Raw genomic sequence first — 23598 nt, 5'->3', positions numbered from 1 at the left:
TTGCCCGGACATCTGGATCACTTAACCTGCATATCGCTAACATGCGAGGGGAGCTCCAAGTGCTGAACGACCCTTGAGCCCCTCACTGCCTTCATGAGATGGAATGGCGAGCGAAGGACATTTTGACTGCCGTGGCGTGATCCACTCCATTTAACAGAACGCCAATATACGAACTACAAAGCGCCCATGCATATATATCCAAAATACCCATCCACCACAAACTCTGCATGCCTTCATTCCCAAATCAGTCGCTCTAATGGATCCCCCAGTCAATCCCCAATCGGTCCTGACGATACCATCAAGCGAGGACTGGTCGCGGTTCCGACCCCTTGTCAAAGAGCTCTATCACGACCGCAGACTTTCTATGGCAGAGGTCAGGGATCATCTGAAATCGCTCGGATACTGGGTCAACACGCGCATGATCAGGGCTCGAATCAGCCAATGGAACTTACAGAGAAACAACCAATTCCACAGCATGGTTGCGGCTCTTCGCTTACTTGATCCAGACCCTACGTCGTGGCCAGTCCCGGAACCCTGCTTCCTTATCCGAGGACGTCATGTTCCGTTGCACGAGGTTCTGCGATATTTTAGACGCAAGGGCATACAGAACCCGATCCATTGGTGTCGTTCAGCTGCAGTACACCAAGATGAGCCAGCTGTCAGGCTTCTTCAAGAGGGAGATAGTCCTGTGGATGGTACGAGCGAGGGCAGCTCAACACTCGCTGCGCTATCTTCAGCCAGTAGCGTTGTCCTGTCTATGTCTCCTGTCAACATTCCCGCGCCTATATTTACCCTGGAGCAAAAGGCAGCTGCCAGTCTAACTGACTACTGCGGAGTCTACCTCAACCAAGACATCCATCCAGAGCCGGCGGTTCATCAGTTCACGACACACGGACGTTTTGGGAACCGCATGCAAGAAGGTCTAGCACAGATGATGCGTGGAGGCCCAGGAGCATTTCCACACTTCCATCAAGCCTTTGACCTTGTTCAGCCTCTCCTCTCTGACTGCCACCCCATGAGTCTTGCCCAACTATTAGCCATTGTGTGTGAGCTCTCGGCTTGCAATGCACAAGAAGTATTGACCTGCCTGCTCCGGCATTCAGCGGCAATGGCTTCATCCTTGCGAACGCCCTCCCCTCTCATCCAATTCTTGGTGTCCCTCTCCTCATTGCCACCTGCGCTACTGCAGTGCACGGCTATCTCGAGTCTCCGGGCTGCATTGGCAGTATTCTCTGATAAGTCTCCCCACACCTGGCATCGCCTCTATATTGAGGAACGACTTTGTGACTGCCTCTACCACGGCCAAGACCGTATCGAAGGTGGATACCGCCGCGCTCAGCTTTTGCGGGACCAAGAATCGTTCTATGGACCGTTCGCACGAAACGTTGTCTGGACTGTCACCAACGTCGCAGATGATCATCTAGATAGTGGTGATCTAGACGGTGCAGAGTCATACTACAGGATAGCTTTGGCACGGGCAGAGCAACTCAGTGGTTTCCCAAGGGCCAAGCTGCGCTACGCTGCCCTAGAGGGTCTAGGCAGAATAGAGCAGATGCGCTTTGAGATCACGCGTAATGACCGAGATGCTTGTGTACGACACTTGAAGGAAGCTTCTAGATATGTTGACGACTCATTGAATGAAGCACTGATATGGTTTGAGCCAACAAGCAGGCGTGTAGGTCGAGTGACAGAACAACAGGGGTATATCAGAAACCTTTTACAACGCCTCAGTTGAGATTTGTCAAGTCTCTGCTAGATTATCTCTATTTCAGCCACACTGGAGCTCTCCATAATCCACGGTATTCGTTGATCATCATCATCTGTCTCCTGAATGTCAATGTGGAAATAGCCCACGCGTCTATATCGACGTTCATGTTCTGTAACAGGCGTCAAAACAATCCCCACGTGCGTATCTGAACTTTGAGAAGAACCCATTCTTGGCTGGACCGCCGAAGCACAAGCTATAAGTAAGCTGTACAACTCGATGTTATCTGGGAGGTCGTAGTCTGGGTGAAATGGGCATTGACGGTGGGTACGCTGTATTCCCTGGCAGTTTCTATGGATGTGAATGTCGTTACTGGTACTAGAGGCAACATGCTGGCCACACCGTGATGAGTCCGGAACACCACGTCGTAACAGACCTGAAATCTTGACGCAATGTTTCGTTGCATCTACCATTGAGTCACGTCTCACAAAGTCTGTTGCATCTGGCAGAGCGACGATGTCAGCAAGAAGAGAAACTTGTGCGGCGGGCTCGTAAATGATCTGCGGCCCTTGTACATCAATGCTGACCCAAGACCAAGTCGGTGACCGATCGCGACAAGGTGTACCTTTTCCTCCTCTAATATACCATAGCATATCCCGGAGTAGATGCTCTTGCCACAAGCCAAACGACCAGGTGAGTTGTGATTTTGTCTGAACTTGCTTGGCAAGACCAGCCAAGGCAACCAGCAAGTCCGACTTGCGACTCAGATTCGTAGTCGAATATCTCCTGACGAGCTCATGCCAAAACGAGAGAAATGCATCGTGGGCAGAATCATCGAGCCCGAAGGGTCCGAACATGGAAAATAGAACTTGATAATCTGCTTTGGCAATCGCGCCACTGTGATGGCATGCATCAGGTCCATCCATGGCTCCGCAGGAGAGCTCGGTCCTGCACTCAAGATGAACGAAGTTGCGAGTTAAATGCACTGTCCGAGGCGACAATATCCGCTCTTGAAAGACCCAAGCTCTTGTGTCGAGGTGATACCGCGCCTTATCGAAAGGGTGTATTAAGCAATGGGGAGTACATGATGGAACGATTTCATAGCCAAGTTTTGTGGACATATCCAGTCGGCAGGATAGTTGACTCAATGGGTTTCGCGGCACGATCATGCTTGAGTTGCCATCAAAGCATTCGGCTGCCGCGATGGTGACAATCGCATTCCCGAAGATGTCGTTCATCTTGCCTGCCTGGTCAACCCAGTCGTCTGAAGCTGCAGAAGATTGGCTTCCATCTTGCATTATGCAAAGGGCATCGATCCATAAATACCTAAACCCTAGACCCCTTACGACTCGAATGGAGTCTTGTAGCAGTTTCGGCAAATCTTTGACGTGAATTTCTTTCTGAAACGCCGCCAAATTGGAGGATTTCATGACATAGGGCTTGCTGAAGCCCCAGCTGTAACTCAGGGCGCAGTATTCCTTGGTGTGGTCATTGTGTGCCTCGACAAGTCGTATTTTCTCAATGTCCTGAAAAGCTGATAGATCTAGCAAACGCCGGGGTCGCGCTTTTGTTTCCGTAGAACCAAGAATGAGGCTCAAAAGGTCGTCACCGCACAGGATATGAGTACTCTGACATTCAGAAATCCAAGCTCGGATGAAGTCAGCAGTTGCGTCGGAATAGGTTATTGATTGCAACCTCGATAAAAGGTGTTTATTGTCGGCTTTTAGACCTCCGCGACTCTCTAGAAATGGATTAGCTTCTAGAAAATCTAAGGACTTGATAAGTTATACCTGTGAGTGGGCGCAGTTGTAAGGGGTAATCGCTGAGTATTTGATCACGACTGAAAATCTTTGACTCTTCGCAGGGAAACAACGTAAGGAGAAAAGTACCAGCACCTGTGTCTAACATCGCTATTGAGATGTAGATAGGGCCATTCTTATCACCAGAAAACTGGCGATCACCATGATCTCCGGTGCATCCTACAACGGCTCCAACGATGATGGAGCAAAAGTGGCAGCCTTGCGAAGCGGCGGATAGAACATCGGTGCGGTTGGGCGAGAAGGGAAGATGTTGTGGCATCGGCGGGACGCCTTCTCCGCCGCTGAGAAGTACTTCAGGTTGGAATCTGAGGCATGTTGCGCGTTCCCAGAAGGATGTACAGTGGGAGCAGAGAGTATGAGGCTGTAAAGATTTGACGTCAGATTTGTTGTCTGACATATCGGGCGAGCTGGCTCGGTACTTGTAAATGGGGTGACACTATCTGATGGCGGGAGACATATGCCAACGGTTTGGAGATGCAGGTCTCGGTGTTATCACTCACGAAGCCTCACACGTGATGTGCCAGTTCTCTTGGTGGTCGCATCGCCTAGCGTACGTCTTGTTGACATGGGACAAAGGTGTGGCAGCATCACTGAACATGGGAGGGTGATGTTGTAGCTAAGGTTCATCGTGGTCGGAAGAACAAAGAGGAAAAGATGTGTTAATGATAATGAGTTCGTCAGATCTAAATGTTCGGCGATGCATTGATTGAGGTTGTGGGGATGAAGACATGAAGGGAAGCACCGAGGACCCTTGTGGTGGGATTGCGCTTACCCCAGATACTATCCCGTCTTGGCGGAACCTCGAATGCGATCGCATTCAGGCAAGGATCCACTGGGAGCAACACCATGGTCAAGGGTCTTTCAGGAAACGAACCACTAGCATTAACGTCACGATGGATTCAATCCTCTCATTTTATGGGCTTTTTGTTATATAAATACCCCTTCTTCTCTTCCTCGTTACTCATAACAAGAATCTGCAATGCCCGACTTCCACGACGGTCATGTCACAAACAACCTCCATGGCGCCACCTACGCCGATTACACAACTTGACGATATCCATATCAACGACAGAGACTCAGAAGCATACCAAATTCACCATCAAGCGACTCCTGTTCGAGAAGCTCCGGTTTCCAATTTGAGCAACAACCATGACGCTTCAAGCTCCAATGAACACGGCACCCAAAGTACCAAATCCAAGAAGACTCATCTTCAGATCGCAACAGTGATGTCCTCACTCTGCGCCTGTGTCTTCCTCGCTGCCCTAGAAGTGACCATCGTATCGACCGCACTTCCAACCATCGCTGCCCATTTTGCCTCTGACTCAGGTTACACTTGGATAGGGACATCTTTTGTCCTCGCTCATACTGCCTCGACACCATCGTGGGGCAAAATCTCTGACATCTGGGGTAGGAAACCTATATTACTCATCGCCAATGTTGTATTCTTTGCCGGTAGCCTTGTTTGTGCTCTGGTTGATGACCTGGCTATCTTTATCGCCGGGCGGGCGATCCAAGGATTGGGTGCTGCTGGGATGCAGACATTGGTCAATATCTGTATCAGCGATATGTTCTCACAACGGGATCGCGGGCTATACTATGGGTTAACATCGATTATCTGGGCCGTTGCATCTGGGATTGGTCCTGTACTTGGAGGCGCATTCACGGATCGGTTGAGGTAAGATTGCATATGTTGGAAGGTCTTCGTACTAACAGTGTCCAGTTGGAGATGGTGTTTCTGGATCAATTGTGAGTCACCACCAAAGGTGTTTCGAGTTGTCACTAACAACCCTAGTACCCATCACCGCTGCAGTCTTTGTTCTCTTGGTCTTCACACTCAAACTCCCATCTCCCAATACCCCTGTCTGGGCAGGTCTGAAAGCCATCGACTGGGCCGGCAGCTTTCTCATCATAGGAGGAACTTTGATGTTGCTGCTCGGTCTTTATCTTGGCGGCGTGTACGAGCCTTGGAACTCGGCGACCGTGGTCTCTCTCATCGTTTTTGGTGTCGTCACCGGTGTGTTGTTCATCTGGAACGAATGGAAGTTGGCAGAGTATCCTGTGCTACCGGTCCACCTTTTCAAGACCTGTTCATCCTCTGCAGCATACGCCGTCACATTCTTCCATGCATTTGTGTTTCTTGGTGTCGCCTATTACCTACCATTATACTTTCAGGCAGTTCTCCTAGCCAGCCCACTTCGCTCGGGTGTGTATCTTCTCCCATTCATTTTATCCATCTCAATCTCTGCTGCTATCACTGGCGCTTACATCCAGTTCAGTGGCAAGTATCTTCTTGTCTCCCGTGTTGGGTTAATGATCATGACCTTGGGAATGGGCTTGACGATCAGCCTAGACATTGACATGAACTGGTCAAAATTGATCTCTTTCCAGATTCTGACAGGTATCGGGGTTGGCATGAACTTTGAAGGCCCCTTATTGGCTGTTCAGACTGTTGTGCCGCGCAAAGATGTCGCGGCTGCGACTACAGCAATGAGCTTCATCCGAACAATGGCCACGGCAATATCTGTTGTCATTGGCGGGGTTCTTTTCCAAAATGAAATGAAAGGCGAATATCGGATTCTCGAAGATAGTCTTGGTACCGGACTTGCCAGGTTGTTCGATGGGGCATCTGCGTCTGCGAGTGTTGATCTGATCAAAACGCTACCCACAGAGTTACAACTTGTCGTAAGGACGGCATTCTTCAATGCTCTCGACAAGATGTGGATAATGGTACAAAAATCAATCGACTTTCAATTCTCCTTTCATACTGATCTTCAATAGTATACCGCATTCTCGGGCGTTGGATTGTTGCTCGGTTTCTTCATCAAAGCGCATCATCTCAGCAAAGAGCATCAGGAAGCACACTTGGGCATTGTCAATGAAGCGCGGGAAACGAACCGGGTAGACGAGGCTGTATTTTCGACAGGCACTAGCGAGAGCCATGAAATGAGACGCATCACTCCTAGGCCTAGGGATGCATCACCAGGTTGATTCGAAGGAGGCCTGTGTGAGAGGATAATACATCTCACTATTATGCCATTTCAATGAGAAATCTGGGCAAAGACATGATTTTGATCGAAAGAATACTACAATTTTATTCTTCTTAAGTTCTCAAAAACATCTACGTGCATTGACTCATCACGGCGAAGTGATTATAATTTCGGCCACATAACTTACACCCGGCCGTGCTAAGTACAGTATCAAGAAGCTATTCGCACGACCTGACCGTCATCTGGGAGCACGACTTAACTTAGTGTTCCCTCAACAGCCATCATTTCTCATGAACAACTGGGCATGAAATATGCATCATACCAATGAAGCGATGAAAACATATTGATGCGGTGCGCGTCTCTTTCCAGCTATCATTCCAGCCTGCAAGAGCAGAGATGAGTGGCCCATATTCAACCAACACTTCCGACAGAAGAGATGCTTCACCATCGCTTGAAGGTCAACCAGACGGCTTCACAGAGCATGAAGTTGACGACAATCCAAATCTTCCGCTTTTAAATAGCCATAGAAATTCCTCTGCGACTCATAGTGCCTTGTTGCCTCAAGGGAACATGATCGACGATGAAGCGGCAAACAAGGTATTGGCCAAGATTGACAGAACCATCATTCCATTACTGTTCATAACCTACATGCTGAATTTTATGGACAAGGTCATTCTATCCAGCGCCGCTGTTTTTGGGCTAAGAGAGGATACCGTACGTCAACCATTCGATCCCAGCCCTTCACCACTGACAGGATTGCAGCATCTCAAAGGCCAGCAATACAGCTGGGTCGGCAGTGTCTTTTACCTAGGCTATCTCCTCTGGACATACCCAACAACTGTTCTCGTTGCACGTTTTCCGACCGGGAAATATCTCACAATAAACACACTATTTTGGGGCTTGGTTGTTGCATTCACTGCGGCGTGCCATAACTTTGGCGGCCTTTTGGTCATGCGGTTTCTTCTGGGCGTCGCAGAGGCCACGATAACGCCTGGTTTCATGTTCCTGACTTCAACTTGGTATACTCGGGATGAGATGCCGACTCGTGTTGGAATCTGGTTTTCTGGGAATTCTGTTGGTGGCTTGTTAGCCAGTTTGCTTGCCTTTGCAGTTGGGCATGTCGATGGAACATCCATGCGACCTTGGAGATGGATGTACATCATCTTGGGCACCGTGACCTTTCTGTGGGCAATACCTTTGTTTCTCTTTCTTCCGGATGCAATCTCTAAAGCTGCTTTCCTCACACCAACGGAGACAAAAATTGCGGCTCAGCGCGTGGTGTCTTCCGGCACTGGTACGACTGAGCATACGAATTGGAAATGGGATCAGGTTCGCGAGTGCTTGGTTGACCCCAAATCTTGGTTCATCGTGGGTATCGAGTTACTCACGCAGATTCCAAACGGCGGATCACAAAGCTTCGCGAATATTGTGGTCGAATCTTTCGGCTTCACAAATCTGCAATCCACACTCATTAACATACCTTACTCGCTTCTGTCAGCAGGTATCATATCAGGAAGCGGATACTTGGCTGGCCGGTTTCGCACACTAAACTGCCTTTTGATCGTCAGTGTTATTATGCCATGTGTCATTGGCAGTGCAATCATCTACAAACGAGACAATGTGCCTCACGGCTTCCATCTTTTTGCCTACTTCCTCCTCTCGAGTGGATCTGCAGCAATGCCTCTCAACATGGCCCTCGTACAATCGAATTATAGAGGGGTCACCAAGAAAATGACCATAACAGCCATGCTGTTCATCACGTATTGTGTTGGAAACATGGCTGGGCCACACTTTTTCCTCAAGTCTGAGGACCCACTATACGAGACTGCTTTCAAGGCTATCACTATCTGCTACAGCTTGGCTACAGTCTGTGCTATATGTTTAAGAGCCTATCTCAAAGGGCTGAATGAAAGACGAACAAGAGAAGAGGGAATCGTCGGAAGTGCTGGCTCAGGGGGCGTTGTACGAGGGGACGTTCAGGGCCATGGAGATGCCTCAGACCCTGAATCAGATGATGTGACGGACTGGCAAGTCGTTGGATTTAGATATAGACTTTGATCGATCTTCTGTTCCCTTTTCCAACACTGTTTCTTTCACGGATTGTGATTTTTCTGCCCCTGATTATAGGACTCGGTGACTTGGTAGATAACCTTGGCTGATATCTCAATGAGAGAGATCAAGGCCAACCTGTCGAAACTAAAACCATATTTTACACTTCTTCAAGGAGCATAAACTATATACCTAATATCCAATAAACCCGTGGCAAAATGCCATTATTATACCTGTTCCCAGAAGACAACTTACTTTAAATTTTCACTAGTATATAGACCCCTTCGTTTCCTTCGGTGACAGCGCTGGTCTTGTCTTCATTAAGGTAAGTCACGTGGATATCCGGCTGAGTGTTTCACCGACCCGTCAAATCGCCCCAGATCATTTGAAAGCACCAAGGCACCCAATTTGAACTTTCGACACCCACAACGAAAGTCCAGCTCTTTTCTGGACCATCATACACCTTTTCTTCAGCGTATCAAACATTTGATCGCGTATCGCTCGAAAATGTCGTGGAGAAGCCAAGGAATCACTGGTTCCAACAACATCCCCCTTGGGAAGCGTCGCTTTGGAGATGATGAGGAGGAGTTTAATGGCGACGCTGGAGTCGATCGCGACTTGAAGCGTGGACGCGATCCCGAGCCTCGCGGCGAAGCTGATGGACCCCGACGACGAAAGAAGCGAAACCGATGGGGTGATGCATCCGAGAACAAGGCGGCTGGCCTCATGGGCTTGCCCACTGCTATCTTGTCCAACATGACAAGTGAACAGCTTGAGGCCTACACGCTGCATTTGCGTATCGAGGAAATCTCTCAGAAGCTTCGCATCGACGATGTCGTCCCAGCTGACGGCGATCGGTAAGTTTTTCTTTCTTGATAATCTCCTTCACTGCTAACTCATGACAGATCGCCTTCTCCTGCTCCTCAGTACGACAACCACGGTCGACGTATCAACACCCGAGAGTATCGATACCGAAAGCGACTTGAAGATGAGCGCCACAAGCTCATCGAGAAGGCCATGAAGACCATTCCTAACTACCACCCGCCACAGGACTATCGTAGACCTACTAAGACTCAGGAGAAGGTCTATGTTCCTGTTAACGATTATCCGGAAATTAACTTCAGTATGATTGCTAACCCTTTAACCCTACTTACCAAAATTATCCCCTGTTTTTGTTTTCCTTTTGGAGTTTGATCAGACTCACCATCACACCCTCGGTGGTGTTTTGAGGCCTGGTCCTTCATCGAATGGACTAACCCTTACACGTTCATCTAATCTTTGCGAATCAGACACTAATACTAGCTCTCTCGTACTAAAGTTGGTTTACTTATCGGACCTCGAGGTAACACTCTGAAGAAAATGGAGGGAGACTCAGGTGCCAAGATCGCCATTCGTGGCAAGGGCTCCGTAAAGGAGGGTAAGGGTCGGTCTGATGCCGCGCACGCAAGCAACCAGGAAGAAGATCTGCACTGTCTCATCATGGCCGATACCGAAGAGAAGGTCAACAAGGCCAAGAAGCTCATTCACAACGTCATTGAGACTGTAAGTCGCCTCTGAAGCCCTACAAGTTCTATACTAATACTACCCAGGCTGCGTCCATTCCTGAAGGCCAGAACGAACTCAAGCGAAACCAGCTCCGAGAACTCGCTGCGCTCAACGGTACCCTCCGAGACGACGAGAACCAGGCTTGCCAGAACTGTGGCAAGATCGGCCACCGCAAGTACGACTGCCCTGAGAAACAAAACTACACTGCTAGTATTATCTGTCGCGTCTGTGGCAACGCTGGCCATATGGCTCGCGATTGTCCCGACCGACAGCGTGGTGCTAGCTGGCGCAACAACGATGCTGGTGCTCGCCCTGCTGGTCGTATCGGTGGCGGAGATGATGTTGACCGTGAATACGAGGTAAGAAAACCACTGTTTCTCCTACTTATACAATACTAACAGACATTAGCAACTCATGCAAGAGCTTGGTGGAGGGTCTTCTGGAGCTCCTGCGCGTATCGAGGCCGGCCCTGGCGCTCAGAACGGAGACGCGAAGCCTTGGCAACGAGGTCCAACTGGTGGTCCTGCACCATGGCGCAGTCGCAACCAGGATTCTAACGAAGGTGGATCGGCAGCTCCCTGGGCTAAAGATCGCGGTGGTCGCAACGAAGATCATCACGGCGGTAACGGTGGTGATAGCTACTACGGTCAAGCTTACGCAGGTGCCTCAGGTGCCGCTGCTCCATGGGCGCAACAGGCTCCTGGAACTCAGGGTGGGTATGCTGGTTATCCTGGATATGGTGCTTACGGTGCTGCCCCCGGAATGGGTGCTCCTCCTGGTCTTGGTGCTCCTGGCAATGCTCCTCCTCCTCCTCCTGGTGCTCCCCCAGGCCTTGGAGACATTAACGCCTTCATTCAGCAGTATGCCGGAGCTGCACCTCCCCCTCCTCCGCCTTCTGGAGACGCCCCGCCACCACCTCCCAGTGATCAACCTCCGCCTCCTCCACCTCCCGGCGCCTAAATGAGCAGACTAACGAAGCTCTTTGGTTCTGAGAGGCTTTCTGACACAGCTTTAAACCTCGACTATAGTTTATAAGAATCGTTCTATAACCGAATACCGACAACGGAGGATAAGCGATCGTTTCTAACGTGGCAGCGAACTAACCACTGAATGCAATACGACACTGCGTTTTACTGCTTTATATCAACGAGCTTTGATGTTTAGCTTGTTTATTGCAAGAGAATTCATTAAAAGCATGGAACTAATCGCGTAGGCAAATTGTACTTGATAATTGAGTCGTTTTAGTTATGATCTGTGTCTCCTGTTACTGTGACCTTGTTGAAGAAGTCTCCAATTGTGAAATGCCCTGTTTATGCACGTAAACTATTTTAATGCAGCTCATACATGCGTAGACCCCGCATTGCAGTGGTTCTGGCGTCATTGTACGTATCTTTTTACCTCCCGGAACAGGGAGCTTGGGCCATGTGACAAGGGAATGGAAGCAACGCAATCAGCAGCAGTTGCCTCACCTTGGCTCATCAAGTTCTACAAACTTCATCTCGTTTTAGTGCTCGACGATATTTCCAGTTTTGGTGCACTTGAGTGAGGTGACTACGACGCGCAGAGGAAGTCGCGTTCTTGAGGTGTCTTGTGCAGTGCCTTCTTGTTTCATTTCCATGACGGGGAGTCATCTGATCTAGATCCCTCTTCCATCTCGTACTCTCCCTCAACTGTCTTGTCTTATCTTTCATCTTCTTGGCTCCTTTCTTCGTGATTCTCAGCCTTTGCACTACCACGCGCTGACTCGAAACCTGATCATGATCCTACAACTTTAATCGTCATATACTTTTTACCTAGGCTTTATTCTCTTTCGCGACGCACTGACGTGGGCGCGTCACCTGGGATTACCTCAGCTCCAATTCAAACCAAATCATCATCTCATCATGAGGGCTAAGAATCCTCTTGCCTTCCGGCCAGGGCCTGTGTCGTTCTGGACGACTGTTATATATCTCGCTCTGTTCATTCCTCTCATTTGGGTTCACGAAACTGTTCCTTCAGCTCCGGCTGATCGGTCGCTGTATCAGGGTCTCAACTTGACCGAGGCATGGCTCGATTTACAAACCATCACTCGCGCCTATCATCCCTACAACAGTCACGAAAATGACCGAGTACGCGAGTTTCTCATTAACCGTACCAAGGAGATTCTCGATCGCAATGATATGTCCTATACTACCGAAAAGATTGGTGGTGTAGAATGGCACTCGAGGTCAGTCTCTGTCGCACTCTCATACGCACATCATTAACATGAGTAGAACATCTGCTATGGAGATTCATGATTCGCTTGTAACAGCTGAAGCTAAACCTCGTGGAGCAACGCTCTTCGATGACAGAACTTCCAACGTTTCCTGGACTTACAACACTGCTCGACGCATGGGCTCTAACATTTCCAAGGGAACATGGTTGGGACAGTACTTTGAAGGCAACAACTACTATGTCTACATCCACGGCAAAGACGATCCCGAGGGTGAATGGTGGCGTGATGAATCCAAGTACAAGAAGTTCCGTGGCCAAGGCGGTGTTCTTGTCAACTGCCACTTTGATTCGTATGTGATAAACAAGATGTCGCGTTTCTTCAACTGACAATGTTTCAGCGTTTCCACTGGTTATGGTGCCACCGACGATGGTATGTCCTGCGTGTCGATGCTCCAGCTCTTGAGCTACTTCACACTCAAAGGACGTCAACCCAAGAACGGCATCGTTCTGCTCTTCAACAACGCCGAAGAGGATGGACTGCTTGGCGCCAGAGCCTTCGGCTACAGTCCCTTGTTGCATTTTACTCACACGTTCGTCAACCTCGAAGGCGCTGGAGCTGGAGGCCGTGCGCTGCTCTTCCGTACCACTGACTTGCAGGCTGCAAAGGCCTACTCCAAGAGCCCCCATCCGCTGGGATCCGTTGTTGCTGCCAATGCTTTCGAGAGAGGTGTAATCAAGAGCGCGACCGATTACGAGATCTTTGCAGATATCTTCGGACAGCGAGGACTTGACATTGCTTTCTATGAGCCTCGCGCTCGGTACCATACCAACCAGGACGATACACGGCACACATCTGTTAACAGCATCTGGCACATGCTCTCGGCTGCTCTCGCATCGACTGAGCACCTGTCGAAGACGACTGGCACCATCTTCAACGGTGATCGTTCCGATGGCAACTCTGATCTCGTTCAGAACGGCAAGCAAGCCGAGGGTGTCTGGTTCGATATCTTTGGTGCTGCTTGGGTCGTGTTCGCGCTTAGAGGGCTCTTTGCATGGTCTCTGACGCTTCTTGTCGCCACGCCACTAATCTTAATTGCCTTTACGTACATCCTGGCACGCAAGGATAAATACTACTTCTTTGCTAGAGACATCAAGATGCATCACGACATTAACGATGACCCAGTTGTGCTGGGTGGCTGGAAGGGGTTCTTCCGCTTTCCATTCGCCCTCGCTTTTGCTGGAGCACTAACTATTGCATCTACTCTTCTGATTGCTAAGTTCAATCCTCTGATTATTTACAGTAGCGGATACGCCGTGTAAGTGGCTTTTGCGATGGAGAACTCACAAGCTAATATCTTTCAGGTGGTCTATGACTCTTTCCATCTTTTACTTCTCGTTTTGGCTCATCATGCGTGGATCCAGCTTTGTTCGCCCCAGTGCACTTCATCGAGGCTTTGTTCTGATGTGGCTCTTTGCCCTTGGTTGGGGTGTACAAGTTGTGTGTGCTGTGGCAGAGGACCGTATGCACATTGGTGCCCTTTATGCCACTGTGTTCTTCCAATCGGCCATTTTCCTTGCCCTGCTCATTTCTCTTTTGGAGCAATTCGCGTTGCTTGGAAAGCACGACTTTGCCATGCAGCTTCACGACGCGCATCAGGCGCGTGATGTTTCTAGCCGCGATAATGAGCATGAATCGAGACCTCAGGCAGAGGGTGAACATGCTCATGCTGAGGCAGAGGATGACGAGGACGAATCTGAGGATGCTACCGAGACTACGCCGCTTAGAGCCGGTGAATCAGGATATGGCTCCAATGCCCCGACCTCGTTTGCCAACACGTATCGACGTTCGGTTGCCGAAAACTCACCCTCTCCGCCTAGTATGCGACGATACCAGCCTTTCGAGCATGAGCAGAGTTGGTCTGGGCGCCTTCCTACGTGGACTTGGATTCTCCAGTTCCTTTTTCTGACTCCCATACCTGTGATCCTGTTTGGAAACATTGGCCTGGTTGTGATGTCTGCTACCCAGATGACAGGTGCTGACGGGGGTAGCCTCCTTGTTCCCGTCCTGTCGTTGGGCATTTTGAGCATCTTCTTGTTGCTCCCGCTCACGCCTTTCATCCACCGTGTCACTCACCATATTCCGCTGTTCCTCTTCTGTGTTTTCGCTGGAACCTTCATCTACAACCTGGTCGCATTCCCGTTTTCCGATAGTAACCGTTTCAAGTTTTACTTCCAACAAGTCATCGACTTGGACAACAGTACCAACACGGTCTCCATCGTAGGACTTGAGGAATATGCGCGATCTGTCATCAGCACCCTACCGAGCACTTTGGGCCAGGAGATCAAGTGTCAGCCAGCTGTTGGACGAGATCTAGCAGATTGCCAATATGATGCCTCGTCGTTGACACCCAGGCTGTACAGGAATAAGACTCCTGATGATTTGATTTCAGTTGAGACGATATATGGCAGCGATGGAACGAAGGCACGACTTCGAATTGATGCCATTGACACGAGGCTTTGCTATGTTCGCACATCACGACCCATCTATGGATTCGCCGTGGATGGTGCAGGTCCACGAGATCCTCGTTTTGGGAAGTTCCCTTCAGAGGGTTTCAGCAGCGTCCAGCTCTGGCGCCGCGATCGAGATCGACCCTGGACATTGAACTTGTACTTGAATGAGCGAAATGCTCTTTCCGCACCAGATGAGGAGGATCAGGAGGAAATCGAGTCAAAGAGAGACCACGAATTGAGAGTGCGGTCAGCGGAACAGACAGCTGATCGTCTTGAAGTCACGGTCAGTTGTGCTTACAGTGATGCCAACACGCCTGGAACAATCCCTGCTCTTGACGAGCTTCTCAAGTTCATGCCGACTTGGGCGGCAGTCACCAAGAAGAATGTTGGGCTTGTAGAAGTACGCAAGACCCATAAAGTTTGAGTGAGGATAGAGTGATAGTACACGAGCATGGTCGGAACCTGCGAGATTTGGCTGAAGCATTTCTAGAGTGGCTCCTGAGTGCAGTTTCAAGGCATGGTGCTAGCCATGGGTTGGAGTTTGGGACTGATTTGATGCATTGGTTTGGCTTGGCCTATTGTTTAATGATTGAGTAACCTGAGTGCCGTAACGAACATGACTGTCGAATATGCTTAATGATCTAAGAGCTGTCCGTGTGAGATTTGGTGTAATGTCTCGATAAATGCAGTATTTGACGTCCAACTTAGTGCTAATTACTAAACGATAAGTTATATCGATAGATATGTTATGCGTAATTGCACAAACGACATCATTCAGTCCAACCATGTGGATGTTTATGTAGTTGTTAAGTTTTGTTATCTGGCTACCGGGTAGCTCGGGTTAGTCGAAAACTCCGCCACTGGATTCCATCATCCCTTATCTCTATTGTCACAGCTTCACCTTAACACTCACCAAACTCAGCAACATACAATGGCGCCCCAAATATGGCTGCCCTCAGAGCGCTCTAGAGGGGCTCAACAGAAAGCCATCATTCACTACATCTGTGGTAACCCAGGCCTCATCGAATACTACACCGACTTCCTCAGTCATGTTCGCGGCCTTTTGGACAAGATCGAGACAGACACTGCTTATGATATCTACGGCACAAATTTGCTTGGCTTCAGCGACGATGACCATGAGCCATTCAGTTCAAAAAACAAACCTTGGGATCTGGAGGGCCAGATTGAGGGTATGTATGATATCGTTGCTGCTAAAGGAAAAGGTTACGACTTTGTGATTCTCATGGGCCATTCTGTTGGGTCATTCATCACTGTTGAGATCTTTCATCGCCATATGAAGAATCCGGAGCGAGCGCCGCATCTGAATCTTCGACATGGATTTTTGATATGTCCGACGCTTACGCACCTCGCTCGGTCGTCCAACGGTGTACAGTTCGAGTTGTTGCGTCGTTTCATTCCCTTCCTCGACACCGCAGCTTGTTTACTTGCACGTCTTCTCCTCGGCCTCTTAAGTGTCGCAAGCGTGACGTGGGTTGTTCAACGTCTTCTGGGCTTCACGCCCGCGAGCGCAGACATCACTGCACGATGGCTGAAGAGCAGAGATGGCGTGTTGCAGGCAGTTCATCTTGGCTTGACGGAGCTGGAGATGATAACTGAGGAGAAATGGAACGATGATCTATGGGATACGACAGGAGAGGAGAATGGAGTACCAAAGTTCTTTTTGTTCTATGCCAAGAAAGACCATTGGATTCACGATGCTGAGAGGAAGGGCATTATAGAGAAGAGAGGAGATAAAGCGAGGATTGTGCAGGATGAAGGAGATATTCCTCACGCTTTTTGCACGAGAGAGGGTAAGTTGATGATTGGAACGTTTATGGCGGTTGCTAATGTGTTCAGATGCGAGCTTGGAAGTTGCGAGGAGGGTTTCCGGCTGGGTCGAAGAGATCGAAGCAGCCAAGAAGTGAAACGAAGTGAAACAAACTCGGGTCAAGAATACGAGACCTCGGTCTTTGTTCAAGGCCTTTGACAAACAATAATAGACGTGTACAGTGAGCATTGGCCCATAACTGAACATCACGAAGCTGACTCCAAAGACTAGACAAGTTTGCCACGAAACTTATGCATAATAGAAATGTTTTCCATTGGATCTCGATCGAAACTATATTTCCAGCCACATAATGGTTGGCCTTGTCTATTTACGGCGTGACATCGCTTGCTGCACTCCCCGCATGAGGCCGCGTAAGGTTTTTGGGCCCCGGTGCTGCCAGAAACGGCGACAGACGTCGACCACTTTACTTGGAGATGACTAGTCATGTTTTTTGCTTGGACTACTTCTACAAGGTGAGTGTTTACTCGGATGATGGGGGTTTAGATCATGATTTTGGTGGTATGATTCTGACTATCTCATTTTGTTGATTCATAGCTTTCGATTCACGATCAATGAAGGCAGAGAAATGAGACAAGTGTCACTGGTATATTTGCTATATTCTGGTGGTTCAAGACCATTAATTATTAACCCGTGATTCCAATCACAAATTCGAATCCAATTCCCATGTACACATATCCCATTCCTCCTCATCACTTTCCTTTCAACTCGTAACAATGCCTCTCATCTCACGTGTAACTGAGAAGTTTTTTCACAATGAGGAAATTGGCGCTCATAATTGACTCCATTTACAGAGCAAGGGCCATGAGGGCAGCCATGGCCATGGCACCGAGACCCTTGAGGCCAGCAGCGCTGTTCTCGCCAACGCCTGAGGGAGCGGGAGTGCTGGTGGCACTGCCGGCAGCCTCGGACTTGGTGGTGGGAGTCTCGATGACGGGGGGAACAGCGGTGGTCTTGCTCTCAACGACAGGAGGGACAGTGGTGGCCTCGGCGGCAGTGGTCTCAACGGCAGTGGTCTCGACGGCAACGGCGCTGGTGGTGATGACGACCTTGGTGGAGGTCTCGACCTTGGTGGTGTCAGCCTTGGAGGACTCCTCGGAGCCGCTGCCAGCAGCAGGGTTGTCGCAGAGCTTCTCAGTAGCAGGGAGAACCTCGTCTAAGGCGAGTCAGTATGTGATAGTCTATCAAGTATGGAGAGTTTAGAACTTACTGATGGCAACGTCGGAACCACACTTGGTGATCACACAAGAGGTAGCGGCGCTTCGGACATCGTCGAAGTTCTTGCAGACACAGGTGAGATCGGTCTTGTCACACTTGGTCTTGCTGGCGATAGCATCGTCAAGGCAAGGAATAGCGCACTTGGGAACGTCGCCGAGGGACTGAGCCGAGACGGCGGCGGCGAGGGCAGCAATAGCGAAAGAGTACTTCATCTTGAAGATTGTTTTTGGTTGTCTTAAGTTGAGATAAACTTGTTGATATGCGAGAAGACACAACGAGTGTGATGAGGCAAGGCTGAGCTGATGCTGAATTGGTCCAATGGAAGCGAGTGGATGAGGAGGAAAAGAAAGAAGAAGCTTGAGAGATGGATGAGAAGAGGCTTTATGTATCTGAAGGTGGAAAGGGAATCAACAAGTCAACTCAACTTGGTTAGAGCGTCACGGTGCCGTTGCCCGTTAACCATTACAGGGAAGACCAGCCTCTTTTCCTGCAGACTTGCAGGTCAACTTCTTGTTCTTGTTTCTGATCCTCGTCTTTCTGGAGTCTAGTGTGGGTGGACTCGGGGGGGTCGGGTTACGCTGCGACGAGCCGGAGCTGAAGTGGACGAATGAGAGGTTGAAGCAGGACAGGGAACTCTTACTAGGAGGGGGTGCTAGGCAAAAGAGCCATGGGTTTCTATTCTTGCTATGGTAACTGAGGGCGTGCATGAGCCTTTGGTATGCCGTCGTGAGAGCGGGGCGGGCTTCCGGATTCGATACACACGGCCGAATAGATCGACGAGGGGTGATGCCAAACTCCGGGGGCGAGATGCGGAGATGGGTCTAGCGCTTGGGGCATGTGAAGTTGCAAGTCTGAGAGATTTCAGCAAAGAATGAACTTTTCGGAGATTGAGCTCGAAAAAGAACATGGACGAACTGTCTAGTTCAGTGGAAGCAAAAAAATCTGGAGATTCCGATCCACCCCCGGATATTGGACAATGCTCCCCTTTTTTGCCATTAAGATTTATTATTACGATCTCCGGGGTAAAAAGCTTCAATGGATCAATGCTTGACAATTGCAAAAGTTGATTGGCGTGGCCATTAAAAGAATCCTTCAACGGGGACTTTGAACTTGAACTTGGCCAAGTCACATGCTGAACAGCAAGGGTATCCGAGGGCCGATTGATGGGGAACTTGGAACTAGGCCCGACTTGAGCGGCAAAGCCGAAGAGGAAGAGGACGACTAAAAGAGGAAAAGAGAGGCAAAGAAAACAGGTTTGACGATGAGGCAACCATTGCAAGCAAAAAAACTTGGGGATGGGACGCCAATGATGCAGGAACAAAAGATGCTAATGGTTGACAGTTACGACTAGAGTTGATGGTAGGTCAATTGACTGCTATTACTTATCAACAACCATAACTATAACATTTTGACATGTTATGGCTTACTACCAGACAAGAATTGACCGCTAGTTCCTCTGTCTTTGGCCAACTCTCCAATGTCAATGCCTGATTTCTCTTCCTCTCTTCACTCTTCACTTACTTACTCTGTAGTGCACGGTGTCCCAAACTCCCCCGCATCTCACACTCTACACCACCCACACTCACACCACACCCCTGTAGCCGGGAATAAAAGGGGACCCTGTCAGACTTGCAGGGATCTTGACCAACTGCCTTCCTACACTGGACAAATGCGCTCGAATTAACCGCTCTTTTCGACCGCCACGCCGAGGCTCACATGCGTGTGCATCGGGAGTGTCCGAATTTTCTAGCAGGCTCTGCAGCACAGGAGTAATAATTAGGTGGATTATGTATGACAGTAGGCACAGGAGGAGCTGAGCAAGAGTCTGGAGAAGAACTGTTAGCGGATCTCTTACGCGGGAAGAATCGAATGGTCTGATCGTAAAAAATGTGGACAATATCCGCCGTTGCCGACTTGGCGACATGCATGAAAGACGAACCGTTGCGGTAGCATTTCCCATTAAAAATCATGAGATTCAGATCTGATTAAACATAAGCTGAACTTATGAGGCGTGAATAATTTATGTAGCACAAGAGATCTCAATCTTCATAATGTACTTATGCGTCGTCAACTATATGCCCACCTCCTGCACCATGAGACGACGGTGACGACCGACACCACACCCTCCGCCGAGCGGTTGTGCGGCGTAGTCAGTGAGTTTTCCAGGGGCAGACGAGGTTTTTGCAGCGATTAAAATAGCTGTATGCAACCATCTCAGCTCGGGTTTGCATGCCACACTCTATATATGTCGTGTTGGTTGGTCTGCCTTGGATGGTAATCTGAGACACGGCGAATCTCCGTTAATAACTGTAAGGAGAAGGCTGAGTTATAACTTGGAGCTTAAAGAGTTTCGTATACCGAGGCTGACGATCAATTGAAGCATATGAACTTGCCTCTGTCACGCTGAAGTTGTCGACTTGACAGTTCCTGAGAGTATCACCAACATGCACGGGGAGTTCCCGTCTTCCTTGATTCGCTAGAGGGTATTTACCACCAATCACCCCCGAACCCCTGCATCTTGGCGTAAAAAGAGCTCAAAAAAACTTGGACAACGTCATTTCAACCTTTCCAAGTATATTACTGAGGATTGGTTTCATGGAAACATAATCTGACGTCGAATTTGGAGGCGCCTTGATATCGAGAATATGGGGATGAAACATGCTGTGACGCAAGGTAGGATTGGATCACTTGGCTGACGGTGTTGGAGATTTCATGCAGGAACTCATGATCAGAATTGTTGGCAGGCACTCCAATTACTGAGTTGGTATGAATCTGGTTGGAATCTATCCGCAATGATCTATGCTAAACACCAAGTGATCTATGTTGTCTATGCCTCCAGCTATGCAACTCTTCACAATGCCCACAGCACCAATCGAACATCTAACTCTCACTCCCATCGCTCATAGTCAGGAAAATACCTCTCATGAATCGTCCCCGCATACTCCATCAAACTCGAATGCTTCCTCATGATAGCCGCAGAAGTCGGAGCTCTAAGAAACCATTAGCATGGACCCAAACTCGTCAACAGAGCAACTCACGCTTCACAAATTAACGACGAAGCAATAAACCCAAAGATTGTCGCATCAACCTCTGTAGGTTCATCACCGCCAAGAGCCCAAAACGGCCCATCTCCACTGTGTCGCATCCTCGCCTCCGCTAATAAAGCTTCAACACTCTCCCAGACTTCCTCTCTCAACCCTGTGACTTCATCGTCCGTCAAACGACCCGTTCCTTGTCCATACGCAGTTCTCGCGTTGGCTCGAGCAGCGAGATATCCTATGACAACTTGCAGAGGCCAAGGCATGGAAGCAAAAATGTTGGAGCGCATGGTGTAATAATTATCGCACCATTTCTCACGTGTACCATAAAAGTAAACCTTTTCTTCCATAAGAGCTCTAAATGCAAGATCTTGTGCTTTTTGAACAGGCGTCAAGCTTGCATTGAGATCAGGAATAAGACACTCGTCGATAAAGCGCTTAATGATAAACGTCGAATCGCTTAAACTCTCTCCCTCAACCTCAACATAAGGAATCTTTCCTCGCGGTGCAGTTTTTGGTGATCCTTCGGCTACCCTGTAGGACACACCGGCGAAGCGAAGACGAGCTTCGAGTTTAATGACGAAGGGGGACCATGTAAAAGCGGTTGGCTTTCCAGGGCCGCGAAAGATGGTAAATTGTGAGACTTTGTTGAATGCCATTGCTTTTATTTAATCGCTTGATGAATTGATTATCTATTTTAATTGATATATTGTGACTTTTTATAATATGGTGTTTTTGGACTTCGCGGTTCGGTTGTTGGCCGGACTTTGGAGCGTTGTCCGGGTATCCACATCGGGACGCGAGACGCAGAAATGTCGAGTCCGGCACGGAGCTATATCATGAGAAACGGGTCCGTAATCTTCGGCGTCTATTTCAACCGCTTTATCAGTGCCCGGTCTTATCATGATAAGATGCCCGCATTTCTAGTCATCCTACAATACCCCATGCGTGAACACATTGCCTAAAACGGACACTCCGCATCATCACGAAATCTCTTCAACAAGAGTAGAGTCATAACGCCATTTCAGATTACAAATTCTCTCATCTTGTAAACATCTGTCAATAAATATAAAAGACTGAGCCACTGACTAAGAAAACCACACTTTCTCGCTTGGACCTTCACTACATCCCCGATATTTCGGCCAAATCCACTGTATTCTACCGTGATGGGACCAATCGTGGCGCTCAGCTCATCCGGAGTCTCCAAGAATGGCGAAGCATCCGTGGGGAACGACTCCGCACCATGACGGAATCATCTTGTGGAGGCTCTTGGAGAAATGGCGAGAACTTCCCTCATAACTTATAAAGCTCAACAGTATCCCTTGTTAAAGTATTGTTCAGAGCAGAAATAAAACAACAAGTCAAATACAGTCAGTCAATATGAGCGGAAAGACATTCAACGTTGGTGTCGTGGGATATGGGTAAGTTCCATCAACCTCGCCGTGATATCATCAGCTGACAATACCAGCATGTCTGCCAAAATCTTTCACATCCCCTTCCTCACTCAAACTCCCCAATTCAAACTCCACGCAATCGTCCAACGATCTCCCAAAGAGGGTAACTCAGCGCCCGCTGACTATCCTGATATCAAGCACTACACAGACTACAAAGATCTCTTCGCCGACTCTGCAGTCGATCTTGTAGTCATCAGCACTCCCCCAACAACCACTTTGAGCTCACAAAGGCTGCTCTCGAATCTGGAAAGCATGTCTTGACTGAGAAGCCTTTTGTTCCTACTTCTGCTGAGGCTGATAAGCTTATTGAGATTGCCAAGAAGAACGGAAAGCTTCTTATTGTTTATCAGAACAGACGATGGGATGCTGACTTTGTTACCCTCAAGAAGATTATCTCCGAGGGAACACTTGGTCGCATCATTCAGTTCGATAACCACTTTGATCGTTATCGTCTTGTGCCCTCAAAGAACTGGAAGCTAGACCTCCCCCTTTCCCAAGGCGGAAGTGCTCTTTACGACCTGGGAACTCATCTCATTGATCAAGCTTACGTTCTCTTCGGCAAGCCCCAGTCCGTCCACGGCCGTCTCCTCTCTCAACGCGAGGGCAAGTTCGACTTTGAGAACCCAGACGGTGTTTCAGCAGAGTTAACCTACCCCGACGGTCTCCTCGTCAACATCCGCATCAGCGTTCTCAGTGCTGAACTCGAGCAGCCTCGCTTCTGGGTCCGTGGTACAAAGGGAAGTTTCCGCAAGCTCGGTCTCGACACACAAGAAGATGCGCTCAAGGCTGGCGCGAAAGCCACTGATGCGGACTTTGGAAAGGAAGATCTAGCTCGGTATAAGTTGGTTGTCGTTGATGATAATGAGAAGGCTAAGGAGCAGACTATTTCATCTATTGAGACACCTACTTACAAGGCTTTCTATGCTCAGCTCGGTAAGGCTATTGAGAGTGGAAAGGAGGAAGATGTTCCTGTGAAGGCAACTGAGGCGAGGGATGTTTTGCAGATTATTGAGGGTGTTTTTGAGAGTGCCAAGACAGGCAAGGATGTCACTTTTGCTTAGAGTATTTAGGGATATGTAATGATTTAATGAAGGAAAAGTTACGGATTGGCAAAACTGATGATTCTGAGCATGTGTGAGTGCCCTGTGAAATTGTCGTGTGAACCGCCCTGCACTGTAAAAGCTTGCGATCGGATCAAGGGCGAAACAGTAATTATCTAGATAGCATGGAAT

The 23598-nt window shown here is 49.0% G+C and overlaps 10 protein-coding genes across 10 annotated transcripts; 6 read left to right on the top strand and 4 right to left on the bottom strand.

The window, feature by feature from the left end:
• Window positions 1-256: 256 nt before the first annotated feature.
• BKA55DRAFT_593773 (uncharacterized protein) lies at window positions 257-1735 on the top strand (the record flags this gene model as incomplete). Its single annotated transcript, XM_046195594.1, has 1 exon — window positions 257-1735. One exon carries the CDS (start codon window positions 257-259, stop codon window positions 1733-1735), a length of 1479 nt encoding a protein of 492 aa, XP_046050423.1.
• A 226-nt stretch (window positions 1736-1961) lies between these two features.
• Window positions 1962-3922, bottom strand: BKA55DRAFT_539017 (heterokaryon incompatibility protein-domain-containing protein; the record flags this gene model as incomplete). The annotated part of the gene is made up of 3 exons (XM_046190087.1): window positions 1962-2056; window positions 2142-3446; window positions 3496-3922. The coding sequence occupies 3 exons, from the start codon at window positions 3920-3922 to the stop codon at window positions 1962-1964; spliced, it is 1827 nt and encodes a 608-aa protein (XP_046050422.1).
• A 383-nt stretch (window positions 3923-4305) lies between these two features.
• Window positions 4306-6629, top strand: BKA55DRAFT_567137 (major facilitator superfamily domain-containing protein). The gene is made up of 4 exons (XM_046192700.1): window positions 4306-5200; window positions 5246-5271; window positions 5318-6252; window positions 6304-6629. Exons 1-4 carry the CDS (start codon window positions 4527-4529, stop codon window positions 6511-6513), a joined length of 1845 nt encoding a protein of 614 aa, XP_046050421.1. The 5' UTR covers window positions 4306-4526; the 3' UTR covers window positions 6514-6629.
• A 279-nt stretch (window positions 6630-6908) lies between these two features.
• BKA55DRAFT_689677 (major facilitator superfamily domain-containing protein) lies at window positions 6909-8570 on the top strand (the record flags this gene model as incomplete). Its single annotated transcript, XM_046199382.1, has 2 exons — window positions 6909-7226; window positions 7275-8570. 2 exons carry the CDS (start codon window positions 6909-6911, stop codon window positions 8568-8570), a joined length of 1614 nt encoding a protein of 537 aa, XP_046050420.1.
• A 1237-nt stretch (window positions 8571-9807) lies between these two features.
• On the bottom strand, window positions 9808-10140 carry BKA55DRAFT_355066 (uncharacterized protein). Its single transcript, XM_046185817.1, has one exon. It carries the CDS (start codon window positions 10082-10084, stop codon window positions 9860-9862), a length of 225 nt encoding a protein of 74 aa, XP_046050419.1. The 5' UTR covers window positions 10085-10140; the 3' UTR covers window positions 9808-9859.
• A 1444-nt stretch (window positions 10141-11584) lies between these two features.
• On the top strand, window positions 11585-15551 carry BKA55DRAFT_614259 (uncharacterized protein). The gene is made up of 4 exons (XM_046196695.1): window positions 11585-12312; window positions 12359-12649; window positions 12698-13615; window positions 13662-15551. The coding sequence occupies exons 1-4, from the start codon at window positions 11990-11992 to the stop codon at window positions 15232-15234; spliced, it is 3105 nt and encodes a 1034-aa protein (XP_046050418.1). The 5' UTR covers window positions 11585-11989; the 3' UTR covers window positions 15235-15551.
• Window positions 15552-15741: 190 nt separating this feature from the next.
• Window positions 15742-16735, top strand: BKA55DRAFT_510647 (uncharacterized protein; the record flags this gene model as incomplete). Its single annotated transcript, XM_046187628.1, has 2 exons — window positions 15742-16640; window positions 16675-16735. 2 exons carry the CDS (start codon window positions 15742-15744, stop codon window positions 16733-16735), a joined length of 960 nt encoding a protein of 319 aa, XP_046050417.1.
• Window positions 16736-17444: 709 nt separating this feature from the next.
• BKA55DRAFT_689673 (uncharacterized protein) lies at window positions 17445-18086 on the bottom strand (the record flags this gene model as incomplete). The annotated part of the gene is made up of 2 exons (XM_046199381.1): window positions 17445-17812; window positions 17867-18086. 2 exons carry the CDS (start codon window positions 18084-18086, stop codon window positions 17445-17447), a joined length of 588 nt encoding a protein of 195 aa, XP_046050416.1.
• Window positions 18087-20761: 2675 nt separating this feature from the next.
• Window positions 20762-21571, bottom strand: BKA55DRAFT_689672 (uncharacterized protein; the record flags this gene model as incomplete). The annotated part of the gene is made up of 2 exons (XM_046199380.1): window positions 20762-20864; window positions 20913-21571. 2 exons carry the CDS (start codon window positions 21569-21571, stop codon window positions 20762-20764), a joined length of 762 nt encoding a protein of 253 aa, XP_046050415.1.
• Window positions 21572-22292: 721 nt separating this feature from the next.
• BKA55DRAFT_689671 (uncharacterized protein) lies at window positions 22293-23427 on the top strand (the record flags this gene model as incomplete). The annotated part of the gene is made up of 3 exons (XM_046199379.1): window positions 22293-22333; window positions 22381-22552; window positions 22597-23427. 3 exons carry the CDS (start codon window positions 22293-22295, stop codon window positions 23425-23427), a joined length of 1044 nt encoding a protein of 347 aa, XP_046050414.1.
• Between the last annotated feature and the right edge of the window lie 171 nt (window positions 23428-23598).

The sequence above is a fragment of the Fusarium redolens genome (assembly GCF_020744475.1).
Source record: "Fusarium redolens strain MPI-CAGE-AT-0023 chromosome Unknown BKA55scaffold_7, whole genome shotgun sequence".
NCBI classification, from domain to species: Eukaryota; Fungi; Ascomycota; class Sordariomycetes; order Hypocreales; family Nectriaceae; genus Fusarium; species Fusarium redolens.
This window is presented reverse-complemented; position numbering and strand designations above follow the sequence as displayed.

Excerpts from the sequence above, each read along its gene's own strand:
- BKA55DRAFT_567137 (XM_046192700.1), top strand. The coding sequence starts at position 4,527 with ATGTCACAAACAACCTCCATGGCGCCACCTACGCCGATTACACAACTT. Across the intron at positions 5,272-5,317 it reads ATGGTGTTTCTGGATCAATT|TACCCATCACCGCTGCAGTC; the intron begins GTGAGTCACCAC and ends TAACAACCCTAG. Across the intron at positions 6,253-6,303 it reads TCGACAAGATGTGGATAATG|TATACCGCATTCTCGGGCGT; the intron begins GTACAAAAATCA and ends GATCTTCAATAG.
- BKA55DRAFT_355066 (XM_046185817.1), bottom strand. The coding sequence starts at position 10,084 with ATGAGCTTCTTGGCCTTGTTGACCTTCTCTTCGGTATCGGCCATGATG.
- BKA55DRAFT_614259 (XM_046196695.1), top strand. The coding sequence starts at position 11,990 with ATGAGGGCTAAGAATCCTCTTGCCTTCCGGCCAGGGCCTGTGTCGTTC. Across the intron at positions 12,313-12,358 it reads GGTGTAGAATGGCACTCGAG|AACATCTGCTATGGAGATTC; the intron begins GTCAGTCTCTGT and ends TAACATGAGTAG. Across the intron at positions 13,616-13,661 it reads TACAGTAGCGGATACGCCGT|GTGGTCTATGACTCTTTCCA; the intron begins GTAAGTGGCTTT and ends AATATCTTTCAG.